Source organism: Cnephaeus nilssonii, assembly GCF_951640355.1.
Source record: "Cnephaeus nilssonii genome assembly, chromosome: 21".
NCBI classification, from domain to species: Eukaryota; Metazoa; Chordata; class Mammalia; order Chiroptera; family Vespertilionidae; genus Cnephaeus; species Cnephaeus nilssonii.
Genome location: NC_137092.1, coordinates 37,419,183 through 37,447,078, shown reverse-complemented (window position 1 = coordinate 37,447,078; position 27,896 = coordinate 37,419,183). Strand labels below are relative to the sequence as shown.

Sequence of the window (27,896 nt, the reverse complement as noted above, 5' to 3'; positions counted from 1 at the left end):
TCTGCACTTACATAATCACATCCTAAGAATTCATTAGCTTTTAAAACAACCTTGTCATGCACCTGGCTTTTATTGAATATATTAGAGGCCTGGTGCATGAAATTTGTGCACGGGGGGGGGGGGGGTCCCTCAGCCCAGCCTGCACCCTCTCCAATATGGGACCCCTTGAGGGATGTCCGACTGCCCGTTTAGGCCCGATCCCAGTAGGATCGGGCCTAAACGGGCAGTCGGACATCCCTCTCACAATCCAGGACTGCTGGCTCCCAACTGCTCACCTGCCTGCCTTCCTGGTTGCCCCTAACCATTTCTGCCTGCCAGCCTGATCACCCCCTAGCCACTCCCCTGCCAGCCTGTTTGCCCCTAACTGCCCTCCCCTGCAGGCCTGGTCACCCCTAACTGCCCTCCCCTGCAGGCCTGGTCACCCCTAACTGCCCTCCCCAACAGGCCTGGTCACCCCTAACTGCCCTCCCCTGCAGGCCTGGTCCCTCGCAACTGACCTTCCCTGCAGGCCTGGTCACCCCCAACTTCCCTCCTCTGCCAGCCTGGTCACCCCTAACTGCCCTCCCCTGCAAGCTTGATCGCCCCCAACTGCCCTCCCTTGCAGGCCTGGTCCCTCCCAACTGCCCTCCGCTGCTGGCCATCTTGTGCGGCCATCTTGTGTCCACATGGGAGCATCCATCTTGTGTGTTAGGGTGATGGTCAATTTGCATATTACTCTTTTATTAGATAGGAAGATATATGATCAACATAATTTAAGGTCAACAAAAATCTCCTTATTTGGCCCTGGCCATGTTGCTCAGTGTCAGCCCATGCCCCAAAGGGTCTCGGGTTCCATTCCCGATCAAAGGCACATACCTGGTTGCAGGGTCAATCCCCACCCTGTGTTGGGGCACATGTGGGAGTCAACCAATCAATGTTTCTTTCTCTCTTTCTTTCTGGTTCTCTCTCTCCGCCTCCTACCCTCCTTTCCACTCGCTCTAAAAATCAATGGAAAAAATACCATCAGGTGAAGATTAACAAAAAAGTTTTTTTTTTTTTTAGTGCTGCAGTATTTCTTCTCACATTCATCATTCTTTCCATTGTTTTTTAAAATAAATTGGTACACCCCCACACACACAAACACTCCATACATAGCATCTTATTCCACAATAAAAGATTAGCTAATGCAGGCCTTGGAAAGATTGAACTTGAGAAAGATATGTGGTCTGAACTTGAATGAAAAAGAGGCTGCTGGATAGAAAAGATGAAAGGATCATAGGGGAGCGGAATATATCAAGGAATATCAGATCATCATCCTCTATAATGCCTGGTAAAGGAATACACTCTGGTTTTAAAACTCTGCCTTCAAGCACAAACCAAAATCACTTTCCTAATTTCCTTCCCTGTAGCCATAGATGGAAGGTGTTTTTGGTGTTTTTTTTTTAACTAGATAGGAACGTAAGGGAAATTAGTACAAAAAATTAAAATAGCAAAAAAACAAATCAGATTTCCAAAGCGATGTGGTGTGAGTAGCCAATATCTTCTCTCCACTTGTTCTCTTGACTTTTCACGGCCTTAGGTGTGCCTGACGCTGACAGCCCAGCGCATGGCGAAGAAGAACTGCCTGGTGAAGAACCTGGAGGCGGTGGAGACGCTGGGCTCCACCTCCACCATCTGCTCTGACAAGACGGGCACCCTCACCCAGAACCGTATGACCGTCGCCCACTTATGGTTCGATAAGACCACCTATGAGGCCGACACGAGTGAAGAACGGCTTGGTGACTAGTGGCATCGGTGGGCCAAGAGTGAAAGGATTTGGGGGAATGTGATGAGTGAGCGGAGAGGGAATGGTGAGTTCAGACAAAGAAAAGACAGCTGGAAGGCGAGTGAGAGAAGGAAGGAGTGGAGCAAAGTGTCTCTGTGAAGTTGTGGGGTACGGACAGGATGGAAATAACGCCCTGCGTTAAACCCCCGCTCCCTTGCTCACAGTCTGTTCTTTCTCCCCAGCGCATACATTTGACAAGAGCTCTGATACCTGGCCTACCCTGGCCCGAATCGCTGGCCTCTGCAACCGGGCTGACTTTAATGCTAATCAGGAGAACATACCGATAGCTAAGGTGTCAGGCCCAAGGGGGTGGAGGGTACCTTAGTGTCCAGGGTATAACCCACCCTCTCCCCACCAAACAATCTCTTTCCTGGCTCTCAGGGATTTCCCTGGGCACCCCCCTCCCCACTCGGCCCCTCTCCTTGTCCCAGGGCTTATATACGAAACTCCCTTCTGGCAGCGGACAACAGCAGGGGACGCTTCTGAGTCGGCCCTCCTCAAGTTCATCGAGCAGTCCTACAGCCCCGTGAAGGAGATGAGAGAGAAAAGCCCCAAGGTGGCAGAGATCCCCTTTAATTCGACCAACAAGTACCAGGTACGGAGCTGATGAAGGTAGGAGAATGATTGGCTCGGAGGGGGAGGGGGGGGATCTTTTGGGAGAGCAGGAGTTTTGTCTCCCGCCTCACCTCTGAGCAGTGGGATAGAGAGGGCGGACACCCAGCATCCCAGCTAGGAAGAAGGCTCACCTCAAGGCAAAGTAACAAGCAGGTGAAGGGAGCAGGGGGTGATAAAAGGGAGAGGGGCTGAGTCCTAAGCAGAGTTGGAGACCCCACTACCTGCGGAAAGAGCGAGTCATCAAAGGCTCTCTTAAGGCTGGGCAGTGGGAGTCACGTGCCAGTCCCTGCAGCTGTCGGGAGGCATCTCTGTGACTGCCACCGGGCTAGCCAGCAGAATAGGCTGGGTTTACCAGACGCTCCCTAGAGGCGCTGGATTTCATTAGTCATCTTTTTTTTCATTCCGTGCCTGCAGTTCTAGCGGCTGCCATCAGGTAAGCGGGTAAGCGATCAGGGGTCTCCAGCGTGTTTGTGAGTTTCATTTCCCAGGAGCATTTTGTCCGCCATCCAGGGAGGAGTGGCAAGGGAGGAGAAGTGCCAGTGGGGGACACTGGTGGCATTAACAACAAACTCCATGGGAGGAAAGGGAAACCCAGTATTTCTTCCCCACGTTGGAATCCTGGCACACTTTGAAGTGTGGGAGGTTGGGAGCGGTGGCTTTGCCACGACGGGAACTCTACCAGCTAAGGTTTGAGTTCTATGGGACAGTTGTGATTTGCTCAGGAGAGTGGGGCTCTCTAAGTTCATGCACGACTGTAAAGGTCAGACATTGAGGTGCGGTAACAGAGCAGAAAGGAGACTCCCAAAAGTCAGTGCTGTGTTTGTGTCTTAAAATGCACGTAATCATCAATAGCCAAGATGTGAAAGCAACCCAAGTGCCCATTAATGGACGACTGGATAAAAACATTGGGGTTTAAAAAAATGTGGTGGTACATATATATATATATTGAAGTCTAACCACTTGTGACAGCATGGATGGACCTAGAGGGTATTATGCTAAGTGAAATAAGTCAGTCAGAGAAAAACAAATATCATATGATTTCACTTATATTTGGAATCTAACGAATAAAATAAACAAAATTGAAACAGACTGATGGTTACCAGAGGGGAGAGGCTTTAGGGGGCTGAGTGAAAAACGTGAAGGGTTAAGAAGTACATTGATAGTTACAAAATACTCAAAGCATAGGGAATATAATCAATAATATTTTAATAACTGTGGATGGTGCCAGATAGGTACTAGACTTATTGGGGAGAACACTGTGTTAAGTATAGGATTGCCTGGCCGGCGTGGTTCAGTGGCTGAGCATCAACCTATGAACCAGGCGATCAAAGTTCGATTCCCAGTCAGGGCACATGCCCAGGTTGTGGGCTCGATCCCCAGTGTGAGGCGTGCAGGAGGCAGCCAGTGATTCTCTCTCATCATTGATGTTTCTACCTCTCTCTCCCTCTCCCCTCCTCTCTGAAATCAATAAAAACATATTTTTTTAAAACGAGTATAGGATTGTCTAACCACTATGCTGTATACTTGAAACTAATACCAAATCATATTTTTTAAATGATAAAACTAAGAGCAGAAATTCATGTATAAACATTTTTAAATCATAAGAAAATATTTTCTAAAAAAAGCCCACAAAACACATGGAATAGTGCTGGCGCCCACAGAACATAAACTAAAATTGGAACAATACAGAGAAGATTAGCGTGCCCCCCCCATAACATGCAGATTACCTCATCGTTCCATATTTTTATATTTGAAAGTTGCTTAAGAGGGTAGATCCTAAAGGTTTTCATCACAAAAAATAGTCATAAAAATGTTCATAACCGAAAATAATAAAATAACGAAAGCTAGATAGATTTCTAAAAGCCCAATTATTTTCACATTGAACACTGAACAAGAAAGAGTTAAAGAACTAGATCCATCGTTTTTTGGTCTCAACTGGCTTTTCGTCGGTGTAATAAGATAGGTCTTTTAGGCTCCAACTGCAAACTTATTCCCACTTTTTTTCCTGACATTTAGTGGCCTCACTAACCAGACAGGAATTTTGTGCTAGACAGGCCTGATTAAAGCCTTTGACCGGAAAGAATTAGGTGCCTCTCCCTCTATATGATTCAGAATAAAAGCAAAACACAGCCACATTGGTTGGAATGTCCAACAAAATAGCAGCGCTTCCCAAAATGCTGTCTCTGAGCTACTGAATATCAAACAGCAAGATCCTCCTCTGTGGTGGGCCGTGTGCTCAGCCGGCCGCCAGCACCCCGCTCTGGCCGGCTCTGCAGGGGCCTGCTCGCCGGAGGCCCCGGAAAGCCCTCTGGCTACGTTCACTCCCTGCAGACCACTGCCTCCACTAGCTTGCTTTTAGGGTGGTTAGAGGCTCCCGTTTGCAAGGTACTTCTTAGCCTACGGTCCCTTTCCCTCCCTGAGATGGAAATGAAAGAAAAACAGGTTCTCTGTTCTCATATTTCCAGATTATTTCCCCCATATTTTCCTCTGCAATTTCTATCAAGATGTGATTTTTCTGTGACCAAGTTCACCGCTAACTAACGTAGGCCTTGCTGTCATCCCCAATAATCTCCAATAAATAGTCTACACAGATGTATTCAGCACTCGGAAAGTTAAGCTTTTTAAACCTTCGCCGCTTCTGCTTAAATAAGTCAAGGTGTTTCCTCTCAACCGCTCAAGCGTCTTCTCAGTATCACCGAACCGGTTTTTTTGAAAGTTGCAACGGACCGACTTTGAGCAGGTTGCACACACAGGCTTCCCCCTTGCTTACCCCTTGGGCAGTGCGTCTGGCCTCTGCACCAGCTCATGTCCTGTCCACGTGCTAATTCCCCTACCAACAGGCTGTGCAGCAGGAATTTCCTGTGGATCCTAAGAGGAGCCACAGAGAGTTCTCCACAGAGAGTTCCTTTTCACAGGTCAGAGATGGAGGGAAAACGCAAAACCAAAGCTGACCTAATTTCTCTCTCCTCCTGTGTGTTCCTCAGGTTTCCTTCATGGATATGCCCTTCTCTCCCCCGCACTAGCCACCCTAACCCTGACCCTCACATTCGACACCCCCACGGCCCACCCACACCATCCAGCCCCTCTCAGGGGACTTTCGCATGATTTTAGGAGGGGTTGGAGAGGGGACTAGCATGAGTGACCTATTTTTGAATTGTGTTTCACAGTTTTTAAAGGGTTTTGTTTTGTTGTTGTTGCAAATATGAACTATCATACAAACTCAATGAAGTAGGCACTGCCAGTCCCTTTGCATTTCATCAGAAAACACTAAGGTTTTGAGAAGTCAAATGGGTTGACCTGCGGCCAGGAGGCATCCCAGCCGGCTCAGGACACAGGTCGCTGGGCTCTGAGCTTTCTCTGCCGCCTGCTCTCTGGTGCTTGCCAGCCCACCACTTCTCTGCAGCCCTCCAGGCAGAGCGGAAGCAGGGAAAGTGAGGCACCAGCTTCTGCCCTCAGCCTCCCGTGGGGCTGAGAAGACAGAGATTCGTGTGCAAACAATACCAGCTGGAGGTTCCCGGACAGGGGGCGGGTGGCCCGGCCCTGTGTGGAGGAAAAAGCGCTGCGTTGTTCTGGCACAAAGGAAATGGAGGGTATAAAATTGGTTGCCTGTCTTACCCTCAAAAACCTTTCCCTTGCCCCACCCCTGCTCTCCTGTTCCACCCGAGCTTCCTCTCCTCTCCCTAGATGTCCATCCACCTTCGGGAGGACAGTTCTCAGGCCCACGTGCTGCTGATGAAGGGGGCGCCTGAGAGGATCTTGGAGTTTTGCTCTAGTTACCTTCTGTACGGGCAGGAGCACCCCCTGGACAGTGACATGAAGGAAGCCTTCCAAAGTGCCTACATGGAACTGGGAGGTCTGGGGGAGCGTGTGCTAGGTGAGGGGGCTGTGGGAGAAAGCCCTTGCAAGAATGGCATCGAAGTGATTCTGATTCGCGGGGTGAAAAAAATCGAGGATGGTGGGGTGGGCGGGATGGGGACATACACCGCTAAGGACTATTGGTGCCTTCCGTCTCTCTCCAGGGTTCTGCTACCTGAACCTGCCTAACACTTTCTCCAAGGGATTCAAGTTCAATACGGATGAAATCAACTTCCCCATGGCTAACCTCTGCTTCGTGGGGCTCATCGCCATGATCGACCCTCCCCGCGCGGCCGTGCCCGACGCAGTGAGCAAGTGTCGCAGCGCAGGGATTAAGGTAAAGCTTGAGCACCCCGGAAGCCGCACCTGTCCCAGAACGGGGCAGCCGGAGAAAGCCCTGCATAGAGCTGGTTCTTAATAACACTGCTTTAATTGACTTCTGTCTCCTTCCACTTAGAATTTTTTCGTCTTAAGAGACTAAGAGAAAATGTCCTCTATTTTTTTTATTTCTTTATTGATTAAGGTATTACATATGTGTTCTCATCCCCCCATGATCCCCCATCCCCCCCACTCATGCCCTCACCCCCCTGTTGTCTGTGTCCATTGGTTAAGCTTATATACATGCATACAAGTCCTTTGGTTGATCTCTCCCCCTTACCCCCTCCCTCCCCTACCTTCCCTCTGAGGTTTGACGGTCTGATGGATGCTTCTCTATCTCTGGATCTGTTTTTGTTCATCAGTTTATGTTGTTCATTATATTCCACAAATGAGTGAGATCATGTGATATTTATCTTTCTCTGACTGGCTTATTTCACTTAGCATAATGCTCTCTAGGTCCATCCATGCTGTTGCAAATGGTAAGAATTCCTTCTTTTTTACAGCAGTGTAGTATTCCATTGTGTAGATGTACCACAGTTTTCTAATCCACTCATCTGCTGATGGGCACTTACGGCTGTTTCCAAATCTTAGCTATGGTGAATTGTGCCACTATGAACATGGGGGTTCATATATCCTTTCTGATTGGTGTTTCTAGCTTCTTGGGATATATTCCTAGAAGTGGGATTACTGGGTCAAATGGGAGTTCCATTTTTAGTTTTTTGAGGACACTCCATACTGTTCTCCACAGTGGCTGAACTAAATGTCCTCTATTATTAGACTCCTGTCTTTCATGGAACATTAGAATCATCAAGAGAACTTTAAAAATCTGATGCCCAGGTCACATCCCAGACCCATTATGTTAGAAACTCTCAGGGTGAGACCCAGGCATCTGCATTTTTATAAACTTGCCCAGAGAGTCCAATGTGCCAAGAAGTTTGAGAACCAGTGTCCTGAATCAGTGCTTCTCCAACTCATGTGCACGTGACATTGACACCTTCTCTGTTCCTACCCGATATGTGGATCCCAGACTTGGAAGAGGGCAGGTTACAGTGGGGGGGGGGGGCGGGGGCACAATAAAGGTATTTAAGGAGAGCTAGCTGCTATCTGTTAGAGCTGGCTTATCTTAGACCTTTGACTGTTGCCAGTTTGGAGGCAGCCTGGGCCATGCTAAGTTCAATGATTGGCCATAGAGGGGTGAGAGCCAAGGAGTGGATGAAGAAAATCATGTTGAGTGAATTCCCTAATTACTACCAGATGTTTGGGGGTGATCGAGTTCTTTGCAGAGACAGCATCATTATAGCACATCTACACAGGCTAACCAGGTTGTCCTGATATTCCCCAATGGTTCTGTACGCTGCCGTAGCGTATTGTGGGAGCCACGTGGAGAAGGGCCTCATCTGCATTTCGGAGCGTTGACATGGGCTGCTAGGCGAGGAATAACACTCTGGATGTGCCTAAAAGTGATCTCATCGGGGAATGCGTGGATCTCCGCAGCAAGAAGTAACCCTTGTGCCCACGGGTGGGGCGGCCCAAACAGGAGACAAAGGGGTGATTTTAGCCAGGATGGCCTCACAGCCCGAGGCAGAATGAGCCGGGAAAGGCTGAGGAGACGTCCCAGGCTGGCCTAGAGCGGGCAGAGGCCTGTGCTTTCTGGGCTGCGGCTCGCTCTGCACACGGGCTCACAGGTCTTGTTGTCATTTCTTCTTCTGGACCCGTCGCCGACAGGAATTTGGCAGCCTTGGTGGGGAACTTTGAATCCTCCCTTTCCTTACAGGGAAGGGAAAGGCTTGCCATGACCGCACGTAGTGGGAACATGGGGGGTTGTCTCACAGGGAAGAGCCTTTCAGGGTCCACTCTGTAATGGGGTCAATGCAGAACTGATGGACAGCACTGGGCTGCTGGGAGAGGTCGGGTAACATCTGCAGGGCAGCAACGTTTTTACAGGAAGTGACTGTGGAACTGGTATTTCCCAGGTAGAGCCATGTGCCCGGGTCTTTGGAATAACTGTGATTTATAATATACACACACACACACACACACACACACACACACACATATATATATATATATATATATATATATATATATATATATATATACACACACACATACACATATATACATATATATACTAGTGGCTCAGTGCACGAAATTCGTGCACGGCGGGGGGGGGGGAGTGTCCCTCAGCCCGGCCTGCACCCTCTCCAGTCTGGGACCCCTCGGGATAACCGACAGTCGGACATCCCTCTCACAATCCAGAACTGCTGGCTCCTAACTCCTCACCTGCCTGCCTGATTGCCCCTAACTTCTTCTGCCTGCCAGCCTGATTGTCCCTAACTGCTCCCCTGCTGGCTTGATTGCCCCTAACCACCTCTGCCTCAGCCCCACATCCAGGACCCAGGATTCCCTCCTCCAGCTGACCACAGGCACCCGGGATCCGGGCTTCCCTCCCTCTGGTCAGCTATAGGTGCCCAGGCTGGCTGCAGCCCCAGGGGATGGTGGGCAGGTGGCTTCACCTGGGCTGCAGCCACAATGCTGGCACCCAGGACTGCGGGGTGGGCAGCTTCTCTGTCTTCCCTGGGATGCAGTGTGGGCAACTTCTCTGGCTGGCTGCGGCCTGGGATCACGGGACAGGCGGCTTCTTCATCTCCCGGTCTGCAACCAGCCTCAGGCGCTGGGGCCCGGTTTCTCTGTCTCCCCCAGGACATGGGGCAGGCGGACGTGAGGCTTCTGCTGCTGTCTGCGGCCTGGGATCAGGGGGCAGGCGGCTTCTTCATCTCCTAGGCTGCAGCCAGCCTCAGGCGCTGGCGCCTGACTTCTCCGACCCCCACAGGCCCGGAGCAGCAGGGGGCGGGGCTACCGCCATGGTTTCAGGTTAATTTGCATACTCACTCTGATTGGCTGGTAGCATAGCAGAGTGACGGTAATTTGCATGTTTCTCTTTTATTAATATGTATATAATCTATTTGTCACTACCTGAGGCTCTCAGGAGCATGGAGCGACTCTACCCATATGGTGAGCCTGGCCTCCTCTACGAACTGCAGTAGAGCCCGCAGCAATGCTACCAACCCTGGAGCGTGCCTCTCAGATGCATGTGGGGGGGTGGGGGAGGGTACAAAGGAACAAGAGGGCAGCTTGCAGGGCTGCGTGGGGACATCAGAGGTACAGTCAGCCGGAAGAAGTTAGACATGAAATTCTTTTAATACTTGACAAATTCCAGAGACTGCCAGATGCCCTTTACCTCACAGGGAGCCATTCTCTGCAGAACTGCGCTTCCATTGTCTGCGTGCATCTCCACTCGCTGTGAAACTGCGTCCCCAGGAACTCGCTCTGAGGGTGCCTGGCAGGGAGGTGGTACTGCCAGGAGCTGCCACAGAGCCGTCCATTTGAATGGTCAATCTGGGCTAGGGGCGAGGGACGTACCCGGACGATACCACGCCTGGCCTACAGGTCTCAGGTCACTGTTGATGAGCCACTGGGAAGCGCAGGGCACAGTGAGGCCAAAAGGCATCACTAAGGGCTCAGTCTGAACCACATCTGGAATCTTCTAATCTTCTGTGCAGTTCCCTCCCAAGACCCTCACCTTATCCCACCCCCACCGGCCAAGCCTGGTGAGGACCCAGTCCCCACAACGGAGCCGAGCCGGCGTGCTGAAACCAGCGGTGTGGGTAACAGCTCATAGCGTGACCTTCCTCCGGCTCCGGCACCCCAGCTTAGCCACACTCCCTTCTTCAGCCAGCCCGGGGTGCCAGTGTGGGACGATGAGGGCTCAGAGGAAACCTGGAAGGCTTCTCTCCGTGCTCTGGAAGTAGACAGATGGGCTTTTCCAGGACCTCGGTTTGGGAATCAGTTGGATAGTTCAGTCACAGTCAGAGTGTGTCCCTCTTCCTCCCTCGGAGCCTGAAAAACCGGGTCCTTGGGAACTATGGGCATTGATGCCAGGAAGCAGCGCTTCCTTCATCCCTTGATTTGGTCATTGTTTGTTGCTGGGTTACTATGTGTTAGGCAGTGTGCTAAGGCAGGAAATTCACAAGGAGGCATAGCTATGCCCCCCTCCCCCACCTCACAGAGCTCTCACCAGCGTGGGGGACGCGGGGGGGGCGGGGGGGGGGAGGCTATAAGCAATGGTCCCGCGGTAAGCAGAGAATGCTAGCAAAGCATGGAGCACGGACACCTGACCTTTGGGAAGGAATGGGGCTCGGGCTGGTAACAGCTATGCAAAAAGGGCTGAAATTTGGGGGCCCAGGGAGGCAGTGGGGAAAAGAAAGGAAGGAGTGAGGCTCAGAGTGCACCTGGGCCTTGATGGAATTTCGCTCGGCAGATGGATTATTCCAGAGGTTCCTTTATTACCGTTTGATCTATGTGTAGGCGTTTCTGTCTTTGAGCTTAAAGAAGCAGCATAGCTTCTGAAGCAATTAAGTGAAATTCTGAATATAGCAATATACCCAAATCTCTGACTTATTCCTGGAAAACCTAGTACCCAAATTGTCTTACATTTTGTGACCTGATGATCCTGGCCCACCCACAAGGGCTGAAGCAAGAGTTCTTGGGAATGAGCTCCTGAAAGCAGTGGTCTGTGAGCTCTCAGAGAGAAAGGGGAGGGACCCAGGACCTCCCGGAAGATGATTCTCCTCCTCTGCGCTCCCTTCCCAACACAGGTGATTATGGTGACAGGGGATCATCCCATCACAGCCAAGGCCATTGCCAAGGGTGTGGGCATCATCTCAGAAGGTAACGAGACAGAAGAGGACATTGCTGCCCGGCTCAAGATCCCTGTCTCCCAGGTCAATAGCAGGTGAGATCCCTCAAGAACTCAGATCTGCCATGTTTTCCTCTATCATCAGCCTGCCCTCCCCCCGCCCCCCATCCCACTTACTGAAGTTCCTGAAGAATCCCGCAGCAGGTCGGATGTGCAGGGTTTACATAGTGCAAAGTAAAATGTAACAGGAAAATGACCACGTGGGTTGCAGAAGACGTGGAACAAAGATGGAGACAGAGAAAGGGGAGAATGGTTGGGAAATGGGGGAGGGGATGGCACGTGTCCGTCTGGGAACAGTGAATGGCTGGGGACAAGTGAGGAGACTGGGCTGAAAGGAAAAACAAGGAGGTTATAGTAAAAGTTGGTTAAGGGGCAACTGATGAATTCTCAACACTCTGAACTGACCTTTGAAAATTCTTTTTGCACCCTGGCCGGTGTGCCTCAGTTGGTTGGAGCGTCGTCCCAAGCACTGAACGGTTGTGGGTTCGATTCCCAGTGGGGGCAAGTACGGGAACCAATCCATGTTTCTCTCATACATAGATGTGTCTGTCTCTCTCTCTCTCTCTCTCTCTCTCTCTCTCTCTCTCTTCCTTCCCCTCTCTCTAAAATCAGTAATAAATAAACAAATAATCACACAATCAAACCCATATCCTCCAGTGAGGATTAAAAACAGAACATAATTTAAAAACAAAATAATAAAATTCTTTTTGCTCAGGGATGCCAAAGCCATTGTGGTGCATGGCTCAAAACTAAAGGATCTGAACTCAGAACAGCTTGACAACATCCTCCAAAACCACTCGGAGATTGTGTTTGCTCGGACCTCCCCTCAGCAGAAGCTCATCATTGTAGAGGGATGTCAGAGGCTGGTAAGGAGGCAGCGGAGCCGGGGAATCTGCAGAAATCACGTGGCATAGCCAGGCCTCCACCCAGCAGAGGAATGCGTGCTGGGCCCGAGGAGACTCCAGAGTATCCCATCTTGAACCTCAGAGATGGGCAGCAGTTTGTGGGCACCCTGAGAGGTTTTATTTCCCCCCCCCCCCCCGAGAGTTTTAATATATTAGGAGGACCAGCAGAAGGAAGGGCTAAGAGGCCTACATCAAGCATGATAATAATCAAGAAACGAGGGACGATGAAATCAATCTGATTTGGGGAACTGGCCTTGAATCTGACAGTAATTGTTTCGCTCCCTCTGTGCTTCTCCCAGGGAGCCATCGTGGCGGTGACGGGCGACGGGGTGAACGACTCCCCGGCGCTGAAGAAGGCGGACATCGGCATAGCCATGGGCATCGCGGGCTCCGACGTCTCCAAGCAGGCGGCCGACATGATCCTGCTGGATGACAACTTTGCCTCCATCGTCACGGGCGTGGAGGAGGGTGAGGAAGCGGAGTTGGGACTTGACCTCAGAGGGGCTTGACCCTCAGCCTCTTGTGGGAGTTGGTGTGCAAGTGCTCATTCCCATCGCCCATCATCCAACTTGGGGAATGATGGGCGATGGGAATGAGCATCTGTAAAGACTGGGGGAAATCTATTATATTTGAAATCATTTTCCTTGAAATAGTAATGCTTATGGCATGTAAATGGATAATTATTTTGTATCTACAATCTGGTAGTCGATTTCATTTGTATATTGTAAAAAAAAAAAAAGACTGGGGAAAATCACTATAAGACAAAATTTTGCAAACTAGATTCAGTTGGTACTTAGACCATTACAATCAGGAGCCCTTTTTTATTTTATTTTTTTATTTATTTTTATTTTTTTTTAATCAGATAATTTCCTGGTAGACTTTATTTTTTTATTTTATTTTTAAAAATATATTTTATTGATTTTTTACAGAGAGGAAGAGAGAGGGATAGAGAGTTAGAAACATCAATGAGAGAGAAACATTGATCAGCTGCCTCTTGCACACCCCCCACCGGGGATGTGCCCGCAACCAAGGCACATGCCCTTGACCGGAATCGAATCTGGGACCCTTGAGTCCGCAGGCCGACGCTCTATCCACTGATCCAAACCGGTTTCGGCAGTAGCCCTTTTTTATTAGATTGGAGGAAAGGCCAGATTATTTAGGAAGACTAGGACTATACTATAGTATCTTCTTTCCTTCATATATATATATATATATATATATATATATATATATATATATATAATTTTTATTTTTTAAAATGTATTTTATTGAGTTTTTACAGAGAGGAAGGGAGAGGGATAGAGAGTTAGAAATATCGATGAGAGAGAAACATAGATCAGCTGTCTCCTGCACACCTCCTACTGGGGATGTGCCCGCAACCAAGATACATGCCCTTGACTGGAATCAAACCTGGGACCTTTCAGTCTGCAGGCTGACGCTCTATCCACTGAGCCAAACCAGTTATAAAATTGATTTCAGAGAGGAAAGGAAAGGGAGAGAGAGTGAGACATATCAATGATGAGAGAGAATCATTGATTGGCTGCCTCCTGCACACCCTACACTGGGGATCGAGCCCAAAACCCAGGCATGTGCCCTGACCAGGAAGTGAACCATGATCTCCTGGTTCATAGGTTGACACTCAACCACTGAGCCACGCCAGCTGGGCTATAGTATCTTCTTTCTTCTCTCATGGAGATTCAAGCAGGTTCACAATAAATTCCAAGACAGCCATCTCCCTGGACTACTTCATGCTCCATAATGTCAGGAGGGCCCCGTAGGGACCTATTCCATGAATGATGTTGACATATTAAGATCAGTTGGAGCCTGATCTATAAATTGATTGCATGAGCCAAAATTATTACCTCTTTCCCAGAGAATTCTGAAGACAATACCCATTGGTAAACGAGAACTCCAGAACTCTGCCTCCCAGGCTTCCTGCTTTCTGCTGGGAGCTATCTTACTAAAACTTACATAATAGGACAATCCACAGAATAGGGATAGCTGTCATTTTATTGAGACCTCAGATGATCCGGACGTTGTTCAGTATTTTATATTCAGTTCAATACATTTTTCTGAGCACCAACCATAGTTGTACCAGGTACTATTCTAGATGCTGGGGATGCAACAGTGAGGAATAAAAAGACACACATTCCTGTTCTCAGGTCATTTCATTTCTAGCGGAACAAGACAGACAATAAATTGTATAGTATAGTAAAGGACGCTAAGTGCAATGAAAAAAAATTAAGCAGGAGTCCAGGGAGAGATTACAGTTTTTGAAAGGGTCATGAGGGAAGAAATCAAGCCATCTTACAAGGCAGAAGGTGAGGGGTAACCAAAGTCACAAGCCAGTTATGGCAGAAAGTGAGATCAGAACCCAAGCCCAGGCTCTTTCAACTTCAGCCTTAATCTTCTAACCACTTTTATATTGGGGTTCACAAGCGCCTCTATTAACCAGGCCCAACCCTGCTTAATAAGCCATGTTGAATCCAAGAACCAAGAGTGCATAGATATGGCATGTTAATAAACCCTGGCTCTAATTCATAGACACACAATTTAGAAACAAAATTCGGACCACCGAGGCCTAGGACCTCCAGACACTTTCATGGATCATGACACTGCTTTATGGTGGTCTCTCTGTCCATGAGCTGGTCTGTGGGAGGTGTGTCTTCTCTATTCTTCTCATAGAAGGTTGACCATTCTCCCCAGGCCGCCTGATCTTTGACAACCTGAAGAAATCCATCGCATACACCCTGACCAGTAACATCCCTGAGATCTCCCCCTTCCTGTTCTTCATCATCCTCAGCATCCCCCTGCCTCTAGGCACCATAACCATCCTCTGCATCGACCTGGGCACTGACATGGTAAGGACCAAACCGGGACCCGGCTGCAGAATTCCTGTGAGATGGACTGAGTAGTAGGAGGAATCTGTGTCCAGGGACAGGGACCGAGCTGGAATTACTTCTGTGTTTCCTTCTGAATTTTGTGTCCCCCTGTTATTCCCACCCTCCATTCTCCAGGTCCCTGCTATCTCTTTGGCTTATGAGACAGCTGAAAGTGACATCATGAAGAGGGTTCCACGGAATCCAAAGACTGACAAACTGGTGAACAACCGTCTCATCAGCATGGCCTATGGACAAATTGGTGCGGCCAGAACGAGGGGGAAGGGAGTGGGGAATGGTTGCACCTGTCTAGTCATTGGAGCCATCTCAGTTGGGAAGTCAGTTTGTTCTTAACAACAAACTGTGTTAGGCCCTGGGAATGCAAGGGACCATTGATCTGTGGTCTGCCCTTGACTTAAAGCCCAGTCAGGAAGGAACAAATATATATAAGATGATAGCATCTTTCCAAATGCCAAAAAAGTGAGTATAGACAGGAGTACAAAAACAAGCAGGCTCACCAGTCGTGAGGATTGTCAGAACGTTTTATGAAGGAAACAGGACTTAAACTTGACACTGAAAGATAGGGCTTAGATTAAGTGTGGTTAAGTGTGGGGTCGGGAGGAGAAGAGAGGAGAAATTCACATGGTCTGGTTGTTGAAGGGTGAATAAACCAGTTTATTCCTGATAAAGGAGTAGTGGAAAACAAGGCTATAGGCCATTGGTCCAGGTTTGAAGTACATTTGAAAACCATTAGATGTCTTTGTTCTTGAGTTGCCAGGTGCAGTAGGGTGTTTCAGGAGTAGAATGAGGGGTGGACAGGGAAGAGATTGAGGACAGGGGAACCTGGCTCTGAGAAAGACTTCAAAAGGCAGATCTTGGAAGGGGTCCATCCCAACATCTAAAGGAGGAAACACGTAGAAAAAGTAGAGATGGAGGAGCCAGACCTATGTTTGAATCCCCATTTTACCACTTCCTGCATGACCCTGGACAATGACTGAATCGTTTTTGTGCTTTTGTTTTCCACTTAAGAGACGTAAATAATAGTTCAGACTTGTGAAGACCAATGTCCACAGGCATTTGCACAGTGCACAGCTCTGTAGTTAGTAGGCTATTGCTGTGGTCCAGGCATGGGGAATAGAGGTTGTGAGTAAGGGAGAGGCAAGGGCCTGATGGGAGAGAGGAGAGGAGATGAGAGGACTTTGCGAGTGTTCTAATGTCAGAGGAAATGGAGAGGGAGGACTCCAGCACTTACTCATTGGGGAGAGGGAGGAAATTTCCTCGAAGGTCCTTTCAGATTTTAAGATTACATGATTGAAAGATGACGCTGGGTTAGAGCTTAGAAATACACATCAGGCCTGGAGGCCAGTCCAGCAGAAATGATGGGATCAGATCATTGCTGGAAGCATCTTCAGCATTACAGCTCAACACACACCAACTCAGCTAGAAGCAAGTCCCAGCCACCACCCCTTCCAAGGTCTGCCTTTTGAAGTTTATCTCTGAGCCAGGTTCCCCTGTCCTGTGATTCTACCACTCACAGGGATGATTCAGGCTCTGGCTGGATTCTTTACGTACTTTGTGATTCTGGCCGAAAATGGTTTTAAGCCTATTGATCTGCTGGGCATCCGCATCAGCTGGGAAAATCGATACGTCAATGATCTGGAGGACAGCTATGGACAGCAGTGGGTGAGTAGGAGGGGTAGGGTGGTAGATAGGGACGAGTAAGAGTGAAGAAGTGACCGGCCCTTCTGGCTGGTGTGGCTCAGTTGGTTGAGCATTCTCCCATGCACCAAAAGATTGCCAGTTCAATTCCCAGTCAGGGCACATGCCCATGCATACAGGAGGCAGCTGATTGAAGTTTTGATGTTCCACTCTCACATCAATGTCTCTCTTTCTCTCCATCTCCCTTCCTCTCTCTCTAAAAATCAATAAAACTCTTTTTTTTAAAAGAGAAGCGACAGGGAAGAGTGGGTTTATCAAATTTTTGAAGAGTGGGAAAATGGAGGAAGCAGAGAGAGTTGATGCCTTATCTCTAGTCCTATAAGAGTATTGTAACTTTCAACCTCATTCTCTAATTATGTCAGCAAATATTCTTCTCTTGGTTTACATGACTTCATTTGTGTTTATTCCTACTGTCTGTTGTCTGTCCTTATCTTCCTCTATCTTTTGGCTTCCTGGAAGTCTTCTTGTCAACTTTTGAGGTCTGATTTCTATCTTCTAACCATCATTACCCAGAAATGAGTGCTGGGTCCTCTGTCGCCTGTTACACTCTCTCCCTCGATGGGAGCTCAAATAATATAATTTCAAATCCAAAAACCTATTTTCTTTGTATATCCCTTCTTTGTCATTCTAAACTTTTTTAATTTTAGAGAGAGGAAAGGAAAGAGAGAGAGAGAGACGTCAATTTGTTGTTCCACTTATTTATGCATTCATTGGTTGATTCTTGCATGTACCCTGACTAGGAGTCGAACCCGCACCTTGGCAGATCAGTATGACACTCTAAGCAATTGAGCTCTCTGGCCAGGACTCATTCTAAACTTTTTAAACTTAGAGGATTCCTCTCTGTAGTAGTCTTTCCTAACACTCAAGATGAATGAGACCCAAACTGAAGCCCTCTGAACCAACACTACATGTTTAAGAATTTTAATAAGCATGATTTTTTTTTATCTGTGAATACTTCTGTCCCAAAGTTCTAAGACAGTGGGAGATGTGACACCAGTTATTGCTAGAACCTTAGTACCATAGAGAACACAGGCTACTATCATCATACTATAAATGAGGACACTGAGTTTGGAAAGACTTAGTGACTTTCTCAAAGTCCTACTATGAATCATAGAAGAGTTGGACTAGAATTCCGGATTGATTCCTGCCTGATACTTTTCTACTTCACCATAGTACCTCCAACCAAGTGAATTTCAAGTTTCTCAAAAGTATGTTAAAATCTGGGGTGTTGCCCTAGCCGGTTTGGCTCAGTGGCTAGAGTATCAGCCTGAGGACTGAAGGGTCCCAGGTTCAATTCTGGTCAAGGGCACATGCCCGAGTTGTGGGCTTGATCCCACTGTGGGGCATGCAGGAGGCAGCCAATCAATGATTCTCATCATTGATGTTCCTATCTCTCTCTCCCTCTCCCTATCTCTCTGAAATCAATAAAAATATATATTTTTAAAAATCTGGGGTGTTGAAAAGATTCCCCTCACACACACTGAGCCTCATGAGGTCATCAGATATCTGTGTTTCCAGCTGCCAACACTGCTCCAGAGTCCAATGATGCCCTGAGTCCCCATTGTCCATATCACCTCAGTCCTCAGCTCAAGCCCTTCTTAGTTTTATATCTTTTTTAAAATATATTTTTATTGATTTCAGAGAGAAAAGGAAAGGAAGAGAGAGATAGAAACATCAATGGTGAGAAAGAATCATTGATCAGCTGCCTCTCACACATACCACACTGGGGATCGAGCCCACAATCAGAGCATGTGCCCTGACCAGGAATGGAACTATGATCTCCTGGTTCATTGGTTGATACTCAACCACTGAGCCACACCATCTGGGCAAGTTTTATATCTTGATACCATCTCCCTGCTGCCAAGCTGCAGTTTGACATGTATTCATTTACAATAAATTAAAGGTAAATAAAATTAATTTGAAATCACATCAAAGATATCCTGAGAAAATGCAAAATGGGTTGAGAATAATTGTCCTGAGGCATAAGCTCCATAAAGGCAGGGTCTATGTCTCTTCCACAGCTGTGACTTTCAGATAATCGAGTACAGAGCTGTGCACCCTGGAAGTACTCCACATATTGCTAGAAGCAAGGATAGCTCCTTAGCTTCTAAGTATCTCTCCCCAGTCATTCCACTGATAACCACTCACTCATTTAGCAACTATTTCTTGAGCATTTTCTATGTACCAGTTACTGTTTTGGCCCTGGAGATATGGTAGTGAACAAAAATGACCAAGTTACTGGTCTTGTGGAGCATATAGTCTAGTTAGGGGCAGAGGAGGAAAAAGATAATACGCAAATTTAGAACATAGTGGGTCAGGTGGGGTTGGAATTGAGATACTAGAGCAGTGGTTCTCAACCTTTCTAATGCCGTGACCCTTTAATACAGTTCCTCATGTTGTGGTGACCCCCAACCATAAAATTATTTTCGTTGCTACTTCATAACTGTAATTTTGCTACTGTTATGAATCGTAATGTAAATATCTGTGTTTTCCAATGGCCTTAGGCGACCCTGCTAGCGGTTCTCAACCTGTGCAGTGAAGGAGGGCGGTGGTGAGATCTGATGCACACAAGGAGCCGATTGATCTTCCCAAGTTCGATACTTGGCTCTAATTTTCAGCCTTTGTTTTCTCATCATTTAAGGCTCTTTTGTTGTTGTTGTTGTTGTTGACAAGGACACATGTAATACCTTAATCAATTAAGGCTCTTTCTCTCCCTCCAAGTACAACTTTGACCACATTCCACCATCTCTAGTATCTCAGTATTGTTCAGTCCTATGTAGCTTCAAAGTCTTTATTCCATCTACAAGTCCTTTATAAACATGACTAAAGGCCCGGTGCACGAAATTCGTGCACAGAGGGGGGTTGTCCCTCAGCCCAGCCTGTACCCTCTCCAATCTGGGACCCCTCAAGGGATGTCCAACTGCCCGTTTAGGCCCGATCCCTGGGCAGTCGGACATCCCTCTCACAATCCAGGACTGCTGGCTCCCAACTGCTTGCCTGCCTGCCTTCCTGATTGCCCCTAACCACTTCTGCCTGCCAGCCTGATCACCCCCTAACCACTCTGCTGCCAGCCTGTTTGCCCCCAACTTCCCTCCTCTGCCGGCCTGGTTACCCCTAACTGCCCTCTTCTGCAGGATTGATCACCTCCAACTGCCCTCCCTTGGAGGCCTGGTCCTTCTCAACTGCCCTCCCTTGCAGGCCGGGTGCCTCCCAACTGCCCTCTCCTGCTGGCCATCTTGTGGTGGCCATCTTGTGTCCACATGGGGGCAGGATCTTTGACCACATGGGGGCAGCTATATTGTGTGTTGCAGTGATGATTAATCTGCATAGTACTCTTTTATTAGATAGGATAGAGGCCTGGTACAGGGGTGGGGGCCAGCTGGTTTGCCCTGAAGGTTGTCCCTGATCAGGGTGGGGTTCCCTTGGGGCGTGGGGCAGCCTGAGCGAGGGGCCTGTGGTGGTTTACAGGCCGGCCATGCCCCCTGGCGACCCAAGTGGAGGCCCTGTTATCTGGAATTTATTTTCCTTCTACAATTGAAACTTTGTAGCCTGGAGCAGAGCCAAGCCTGGGGCTCCCTCCGAGGCCCGCAGCCATTTGTGTTGGGGTTATAATTGAAACTTTGTTGCCTTAAGCGGGTGGGCCCGGCCAGGGTGTGTGGACAGCTTTGCTTCCCCTGTTGCCGGCGGCAACCCTGGCCTGCTCTCTCAAGCTCCATTCTGCCGCCATTTGTTTGAATTTGTTTACCTTCTATAATTGAAACTTTGTAGCTTGAGTGGAGGCTTAGGCCTGGCAAGGGCAGGCAGAAAGCTTGGCTTCCTCTGTTACCTAGGAAACCTTGCTCTCTGTGGCTGTAGCCATCTTGGTTTGGGTTAATTTGCATACTCACTCTGATTGGATGGTGGGCGTGGCTTGTGGACGTGGCTTGTGGGGGTGTTGGAAGTATGGTCAATTTGCATATTTGTCTATTATTAGATGGGATGTTTCCAGTCTCATTCAGATGCACCTCTTCCGTGTTCCCACAGTCCTGTGTGATCGCTCTGACAGCTTACCTGTTGTACTCACATAACACATCTCTCTTCCCCACTAGACTGTAAGCTCCTTACATGGAAAGTGTGAATGAAGGGATGGAAGAATGCTGTACCACCCTCAGACATCCTCTCCCGTCCGCACTCAGATTGCCCTCTGGCCCAGCTTTCCTTACCGGCCTCTTTTCTCTGACTCTGCTGTTCTCTTGAAGTCCACCTTCTTCTCCGACAACACCCTCCTGATTAACTTAGTCCTGAGCCAAACTATGTGCCAGTCGCTGAACTAAGCATGGGAGAGGGACACGAAGACAGATAAGACATGACTTAGGACTCTTTCCGTCAGGCAAGGAAAACAACTCGTCCTGGGGCATGAGAAGTGCTGAGAGAGAGGGGAGCGAAGTGCTGCTGGGAATCTAAGGACCTGACTCAGCCTTGGGGTCTGGGAAGGCGGCAGAGGGCAGAAGCCTTTGAGGTTGTCTGAGTCCCTTCTGGCGCTGCCCGCCCTCCCCGCAGACCTACGAGCAGCGGAAGGTGGTGGAGTTCACCTGCCAGACGGCCTTCTTCGTCAGCATTGTGATCGTGCAGTGGGCCGACCTCATCATCTGCAAGACCCGCCGCCTCTCGGTCTTCCAGCAGGGCATGAAGTGAGCGCTCCCGAGGGACCCAGTGCGCCCCCAAACCCGCACACAGTGCCGAACCGGTGTCCCCTCCCCTCCCTCCCTCCCTGACTCCAACATACAATGAAGCATTTTTCCCCCAGAAACAAGGTCCTAATATTTGGCATCCTGGAGGAGACGTTGCTGGCTGCTTTTCTGTCCTATACTCCAGGCATGGACGTGGCCCTGCGAATGTACCCACTCAAGTGAGTAAGGGAGGGACACAAGTGGGGGGATCTCAGTGCCCGGGGACTATGTGCCTGAGCAGGGAAGGCCCAGCTGGGGCCGCCTGGGAAAACGGGGTACACTCAATGTTGTAAAAAGAATTGTCTGCGCTCTGACAAACGCTTCTTATTTAGAGAGAGATTAGGAACTGTGACAAGTGATAGCAACTCCCAGACATGCAAATTGGCAGCGTGACAACTTTTTTTGATGATGATGTGTGGTTAGTTGTCCAAGGATACCTATGCTCAGGGCTGAAGTAATCATAAAATTAACCCAATATGCACGGCTAATTCTGTCATATGTATGCAAGTATGTTTTAATGTGCCTCTATGTGAACTGGCATACTGGAAGTCTTATAGTTTGGTTCCTTGTTTGTTCATTCCTGTGTTTTTGTTTTTCACATTAGCATATGCTTGTGAAAAAAATTCTGTTTAAAAATTTTACAGAGAAAAAAAGCAAAACTCCCATTCCACTCCACCCCCACTCACCTCCCCACCTGCATAGAAGTAACTCTGTTAATGATTTGGTGTGTATTCTTCCAACTCATTTTCTCTGCACTTACATTCTTTGCTCACCTTTCTGTCCCTTGCAGTGTTTTACACAATGCTTTGTATACTGTAGGTGCTCAATTAATGTTCAATAACAAAGATTGTCATGACTCTTAGATACTGACAATCCCAGGTCCAAATTTCTTTCTTTTTTTAATTTTATAATTATAGTTGGCATACAATATTATATATTGGTTTCAGGTGCACAACTTCGTGATTCAGCATTTATATACCTTACAAAAGTAGTCACCAGAGTAAGTCTAGTAACCATCTGTCACTGTACATAGTTACCCAGGTTTGAATTTCAACTCTACAGTGTATTATCCTGGGACCTTGGACAACTTCTTAGCCATTGTAAACCCCAGCTTCATCTGCAAAGTCTCAATAATACAAACCAGGCAGACTGTTGTGAGAATTAAAAGCAGAAATGCATATAATGCACTGAGCCCAGGGCTTGGGTCAGAGTCAGTGCTTCGTTAAAAGTAACTCTGTTACTGTTGCTATTAATGCCAAAGTGTACACTCTGAGTGGCCAGATTATAATGATCTCTGAATGCATAGTAATCTGGCCACTCAGTGTATATCCTATATAATAAAAGGCTAATATGCAAATTGTCCCCTCGACCAGGAGTTCGAACAGCAGGCAGGCCAGCCAACCGCCCATGTACCCTCCCCCTGGCCAGGCTGGCCGGAACCCACCCATGCACAAATTATATATATATATATATACACACACACACACACACACACACACTGAGTGGCCAGATTATTATGCGTTCAGAGATCCTAATAATCTGGCCACTCAGTGTAAGTAATAGTAAGTGCAGCTGAACATTACCTGTTCTCCCAAACACTCTGTATGTACCTGGACCATAAGACTCATCACTCATATTGAGATTATTTATTTTGTGTATTTCTTTATCCTTTTTTTCCTTGATTGCCTGAGCTCCTTGAGATCAAAGACCATATGTCATCATTGTTATTTCCCCTGAACCTAACACAAACACAAAGTAGACATATGACAATGGTTGTTGAATGAATGAATGGGTGGCAGTATGACCATAACTGTTTATATATATTTGTGTGTGTGTGAGTGAGTGTGTGAGTGAGTGTAAATAACCTTGGCCTAGGCCTGTGCTGTCCACTATGGTAGTCACCTGAGTTCTTGAAACATGGCTAATGAGATGGAAAAACTGAATTTGTAGTTTTATTTAGCTTTAGTAAATTTTTTAAAATATGTTTTCATTGATTTCAGGGAGAGGGAGAGAGAGAGAGAAACATCATGGATGAGAGAGAATCATTGATCGGCTGCCTCCTGCATGCCCCCCACCGGTGATGAAGCCCACAACCCAGGCATGTGCCCTGACCAGGCATCGAATTGTGACCTCTGTGGTTCATGGGTCGACACTCAACCACTGAGCCACAGTGGCTGGGCTAGTTTCAGTAAACTTAAAGTTAAAAACTAAAGCAGTGTCAAATACTTTTCTAGTAAACAAACCTTTACTGTTTGGGGTGGACTACAAACATTTTCATTTAACCACTGAAAATTTAGTGTCTGATTTGCAATGTGCTGTGAGTGTAAAATACTCACTGAATTTCAAAGATTTAGTATTAAAAGAAGACTCTCATTAATATCAATGATATCAATGATATTTTGAAATGATAATATGTTGGGTTAAGTAACACATATTATTAAAATTAGTTGTTTCTCATATTTTAACGTGGCCACTAGCAAATACCACATTTCACATGTGGCTCTTAACACATTCCATCTGACAGCCCTGGCCTAGGCCCTCTCTCTGTCAGCCGGGGGGACACATGTGGATCCGCTTCAGGCCCTGCCCAGAGTCCATCTCCCTGGGCTCTAATCACAAAAGAGGTTCAGGAAGAAAAGGCTCCCCATCACTCAACACGGAGGAGTGTGCATGTTCCCGGGAGAACGTTCCCACACGTCTAGTCTCAGACAGACCTCTCCTGCTGGGACAACCTCCCCTTGCTGGGTAGAAGGCCTAGACTAGTGGTCGGCAAACTGCGGTTCGTGAGCCACACGCGGCTCTTTGGCCCCTTGAGTCTTTAGCAAAGGCCAGCTTGGGAGGACCCTAATTAAGTTAATAACAATGTACCTACCTATATAGGTTAAGCTTAAAAATTTGGCTCTCAAAAGAAATGTCAATCGTTGTGCTGTTGATATTTGGCTCTGTTGACTAATGAGTTTGCCGACCACTGGCCTAGAGGACTCAGAAAGCGCAGGGGGCCTCAGCAATGCCACAACGTTGGTAAATAACCCCCCACGCACTGCCTAGACCCCTGAGGTGGCGTTTATCTCTCTCCTCTCACCCCCAGACGCTGATCTCCGCAGAGGTGGGGACCAGCCCTGCACCCAATGCCTGTGCGCTGTTCTCTGCGTCTGCCCTTCTCTGGCCCCTCCGTCTCCAGCCACACTGACCAACTCTTGTCTCTACAGGATCCTCTGGTGGTTCTGTGCCACTCCCTACAGCCTTCTGATCTTCGTCTATGACGAAATAAGGAAGCTCACCATTCGTACTCATCCTGGAGGTGAGGCCCCCCGCCGCCCCCCACTCTGACTGAGGGGTCACCAGCCTCCTAACTAGCTCGCCCATCCCACCTGGTTCCGTCAGACCCGTTGCCCTTCTTCCCTCCTCACTGCCTGGGCTGTGCATGGACCCCGGTCCTTCAGTCCTTGGTTCCACCATCCTGCTCCATCCTCGGTGCCCTGCGGTCCACCCTCGGGCCTCCCACCCGGTCCTCGCTTACCCTTCTGCTCACCTCTCCTGTGCCTCCCATTGCCTTTCCTGGGTCAATCTGGTCTCTTCTCTCCCGCAGGCTGGGTGGAAAGGGAGACCTACTACTAAACTCAGAAGAGGAAGAGCGTCACGTGACATGGGCGGGTGGGGGGTTAGGGAGTTTGCGTTTGGCACGACATCTGAGTTGGGACAGAGAAAAGCTGGGGTGAATCACCTGGGATGAGAGAGAGGGATGACCCTGGGGCTGGGCCGATCACACCGCGGGGAGGAGAGGGAGTGGGTGGCGCCCAGTCTGCGTCTGACTGGACCCAGCGGAGAGGGACCTTGTCCTGCTGAATCAAGTAGCCAGTCTAGACAGTAAACCTTTACAACATCTCTCACGTGGCTGGACGTGTCACATCCGGTTTGGGGAGAGTGGAGGTGACTGCGACGCTCTCATTCTAGATCTCCGTGGCAGCCAGGCAGGCGGGACAGTCCCGGACCACAGCTGAGCCTGGGAGGGGATCAGAGTCAAGCACCATTGCCCTTTGAGGGCTATCCCAGTCTTAAAGTCACTCTCCCACCCGATGGAGCAAGGACAGGACAAGTCCAGCTGGAATCAGAGAAATGGGAGGCGGGGGCGGGGGGAAGAGCAGCAGACCACACACGACAGGGGGCCACAGCACCACAGGCAGTCCGTTCGGTGGGCTCAGCCAGCCCCGCTTTAGTCCCTCGGAGCAGCTAAAGGAACCAGAGTTTTCGTGCTAGAAGAGAGCTTGCTTCCTCCGTGGAGCACCTGAGGTCAGAGGGGTTAAATGACTTGGGAAGGGCCGTATGGTGAGTGGTGGGTGTGGGGTCGGGGAAGGCACTGGTGATCCCTGCCCCCCACCCCGTGCTGGTCAGGTCATCTCCTCCCCCTCCCACCCTCAGCCCTTTCTCTCTGCTGTTGCCTTGAAATAGAGGCTGAAACAACGCTTTCTGCATCCCCGTAGCCTTTACATTAGGCAAAGCCTCCCCCCCCCCCCCCCCCCATCTCATGCCCCAGACTCCACAGGGGTGATGGCCATTCCCCGAACCCTGGTCGCTGAGCCTGGGCCCACACACGCTGCGGAGGGTCTGGTGACTGAGGAGTCCCTCCTGCTGGCTCTTCCTCTCCACCCATTCACAGCTTTGCTTGGTGAGCTGGTCTACTTTGGCCTGTGGGTCCGTTTTCAGGCTTCTTTTAGAGGAGAGGATTGGCTGTGCCCCAAAGCGTACAGAGCCAGAGAGAAAGGCTAAGGGGAGCTGGGGGAACCATAGACTGTCACCAAAAACAAAGTAGACGTGTTTGGTGGCTGCATGCTATGCCTGCAGTGGGACAAGGGCCTTCAACCACCCATTAACTCACACAACGAGTATATTCTTCCCGCCCCGCCCCATGTCATAGACGAGGAAACCACGGTCGTTCTGGTTCCAGAACTTGTGCCCTTCACGTTTCAGACTAGTCTCACAATGAGGGCGGGGACAGAAATAGACACAACCATCAACCAGCAAGAGAATAGGATCGTGATGGGAGCGGGTCATGGGCAAGTCTGGGTGGGAGGCCGAAGAGAAGGGCATTGGAAGGTACAGTCAGCCACTGTTCCCCTACACCCGCCTCGGAGGTCTCCCCACCCATGCTCCCCTCCCTCTTCCAATGCAAGGTCTCCTGGGGACAGAGCTATATCAGTCTGGGGTCCTTCCCTCCCCCCCGCCCATCCCCACCCCCACCCCCAGCTGCTGACACGGCTGAACCAGACCCTGGGAGATGGAGGGGCCAGGGGGTGTGTGAACGAGGTACGGAGGGGCCAGCTCCTCGGGTTTCAGGAGCGAGAGCCTCGGGTGTCTGGTGGGTTAAAAATACAGAGGCCCCAACTCAGGGTCATTTGACACCAGTGGCTGAGCCTGCTGAGCCCGAGGGCCTGAAAGCAGGGGCTCGGAGGGAAGGCGCTGAGCAGAAAGCAGACAGCAAAGCATCGGAGCGCAAAGGATGGGGGCGGGGGGGGGGGGGGGGGGGGGAGGGAGGAGGGTGCAGCGACTGGAAAGCACAGGGTGGAACTGCAGAGCCCAGGGCAAGGAGAGGGAGCGGGCAGGGGTGAGCAGTCTGGCAGCTGCAGGAGAAGCTGAGGCGACGGAGCGAGCCTGGGCCACCATGTAGTCCCATTGCACACCCTCGCGGGTACCCGGCAGGTCAGAGTCATCATGGACAAGTCTGATGTCCCAGGGTCTCTGTCCGCATGCTCCCCTCCCCCCGTGTGCAGCAGACGTGAGAAACGGGGCGGGTCGCCACCTGGATCACCTGCTGCGGGGCTGCCCATCCGTCCCCGGTCGCTCCGGCGGCTGCGGGGCTGGGCGCACGTGAGTCGCACTCCTGTGAGGCAGGAGGTGGGTTCGGAGGGCTCTCCGGTCCGGCGTGCCCCGCCGAGGCTGCCTCTGGCCTCTCCTGCGCCAGGGACCGCTGTCCCTCCTGGACACACTCTGCCACGATCCTGGGACTCTCTGCGGCCGGCCTGCCCCCGCCCTGCAGGGCCTGCCCCACGGGAGCGTGGGAGAGTTCACTCCTCCAACCGAATTCCATGCCACCGCCTGGGTGCAAAATAAACACTGTCGCTCCAAAATCAGGGCTACCTCGGGGTGGGCATGGGGGTTTCTGACGCTGACCCAGCCCCGCCATGGGGGGGCCTCCGTGTACCAGCGAACGGTGAGCGCCCTGGAGACGGTCCTTCCTTCCTAGGTCCGCGGAGCTGAACTCATCCACTTGGCCTC

General features: G+C 49.5%; 1 protein-coding gene across 1 annotated transcript in view; it reads left to right on the top strand.

Annotated features, from left to right (window-relative positions):
• ATP1A4 (ATPase Na+/K+ transporting subunit alpha 4) overlaps positions 1–25,241 on the top strand; it is a gene marked incomplete at both ends in the record, with an annotated part of 36,165 nt that extends 10,924 nt beyond the window's left edge. The window contains 15 exons of the mRNA XM_079762077.1: positions 1,559–1,757; positions 1,987–2,096; positions 2,265–2,399; positions 6,104–6,293; positions 6,439–6,611; positions 11,311–11,447; positions 12,127–12,277; positions 12,616–12,784; positions 15,023–15,177; positions 15,334–15,457; positions 16,733–16,878; positions 21,454–21,584; positions 21,701–21,802; positions 24,833–24,924; positions 25,213–25,241. Of these exons, the coding sequence (XP_079618203.1) occupies positions 1,559–1,757; positions 1,987–2,096; positions 2,265–2,399; positions 6,104–6,293; positions 6,439–6,611; positions 11,311–11,447; positions 12,127–12,277; positions 12,616–12,784; positions 15,023–15,177; positions 15,334–15,457; positions 16,733–16,878; positions 21,454–21,584; positions 21,701–21,802; positions 24,833–24,924; positions 25,213–25,241 (2,043 nt within the window). The remainder of the gene's footprint in view (positions 1–1,558; positions 1,758–1,986; positions 2,097–2,264; positions 2,400–6,103; positions 6,294–6,438; positions 6,612–11,310; positions 11,448–12,126; positions 12,278–12,615; positions 12,785–15,022; positions 15,178–15,333; positions 15,458–16,732; positions 16,879–21,453; positions 21,585–21,700; positions 21,803–24,832; positions 24,925–25,212) is intronic.
• Positions 25,242–27,896: the final 2,655 nt, after the last annotated feature.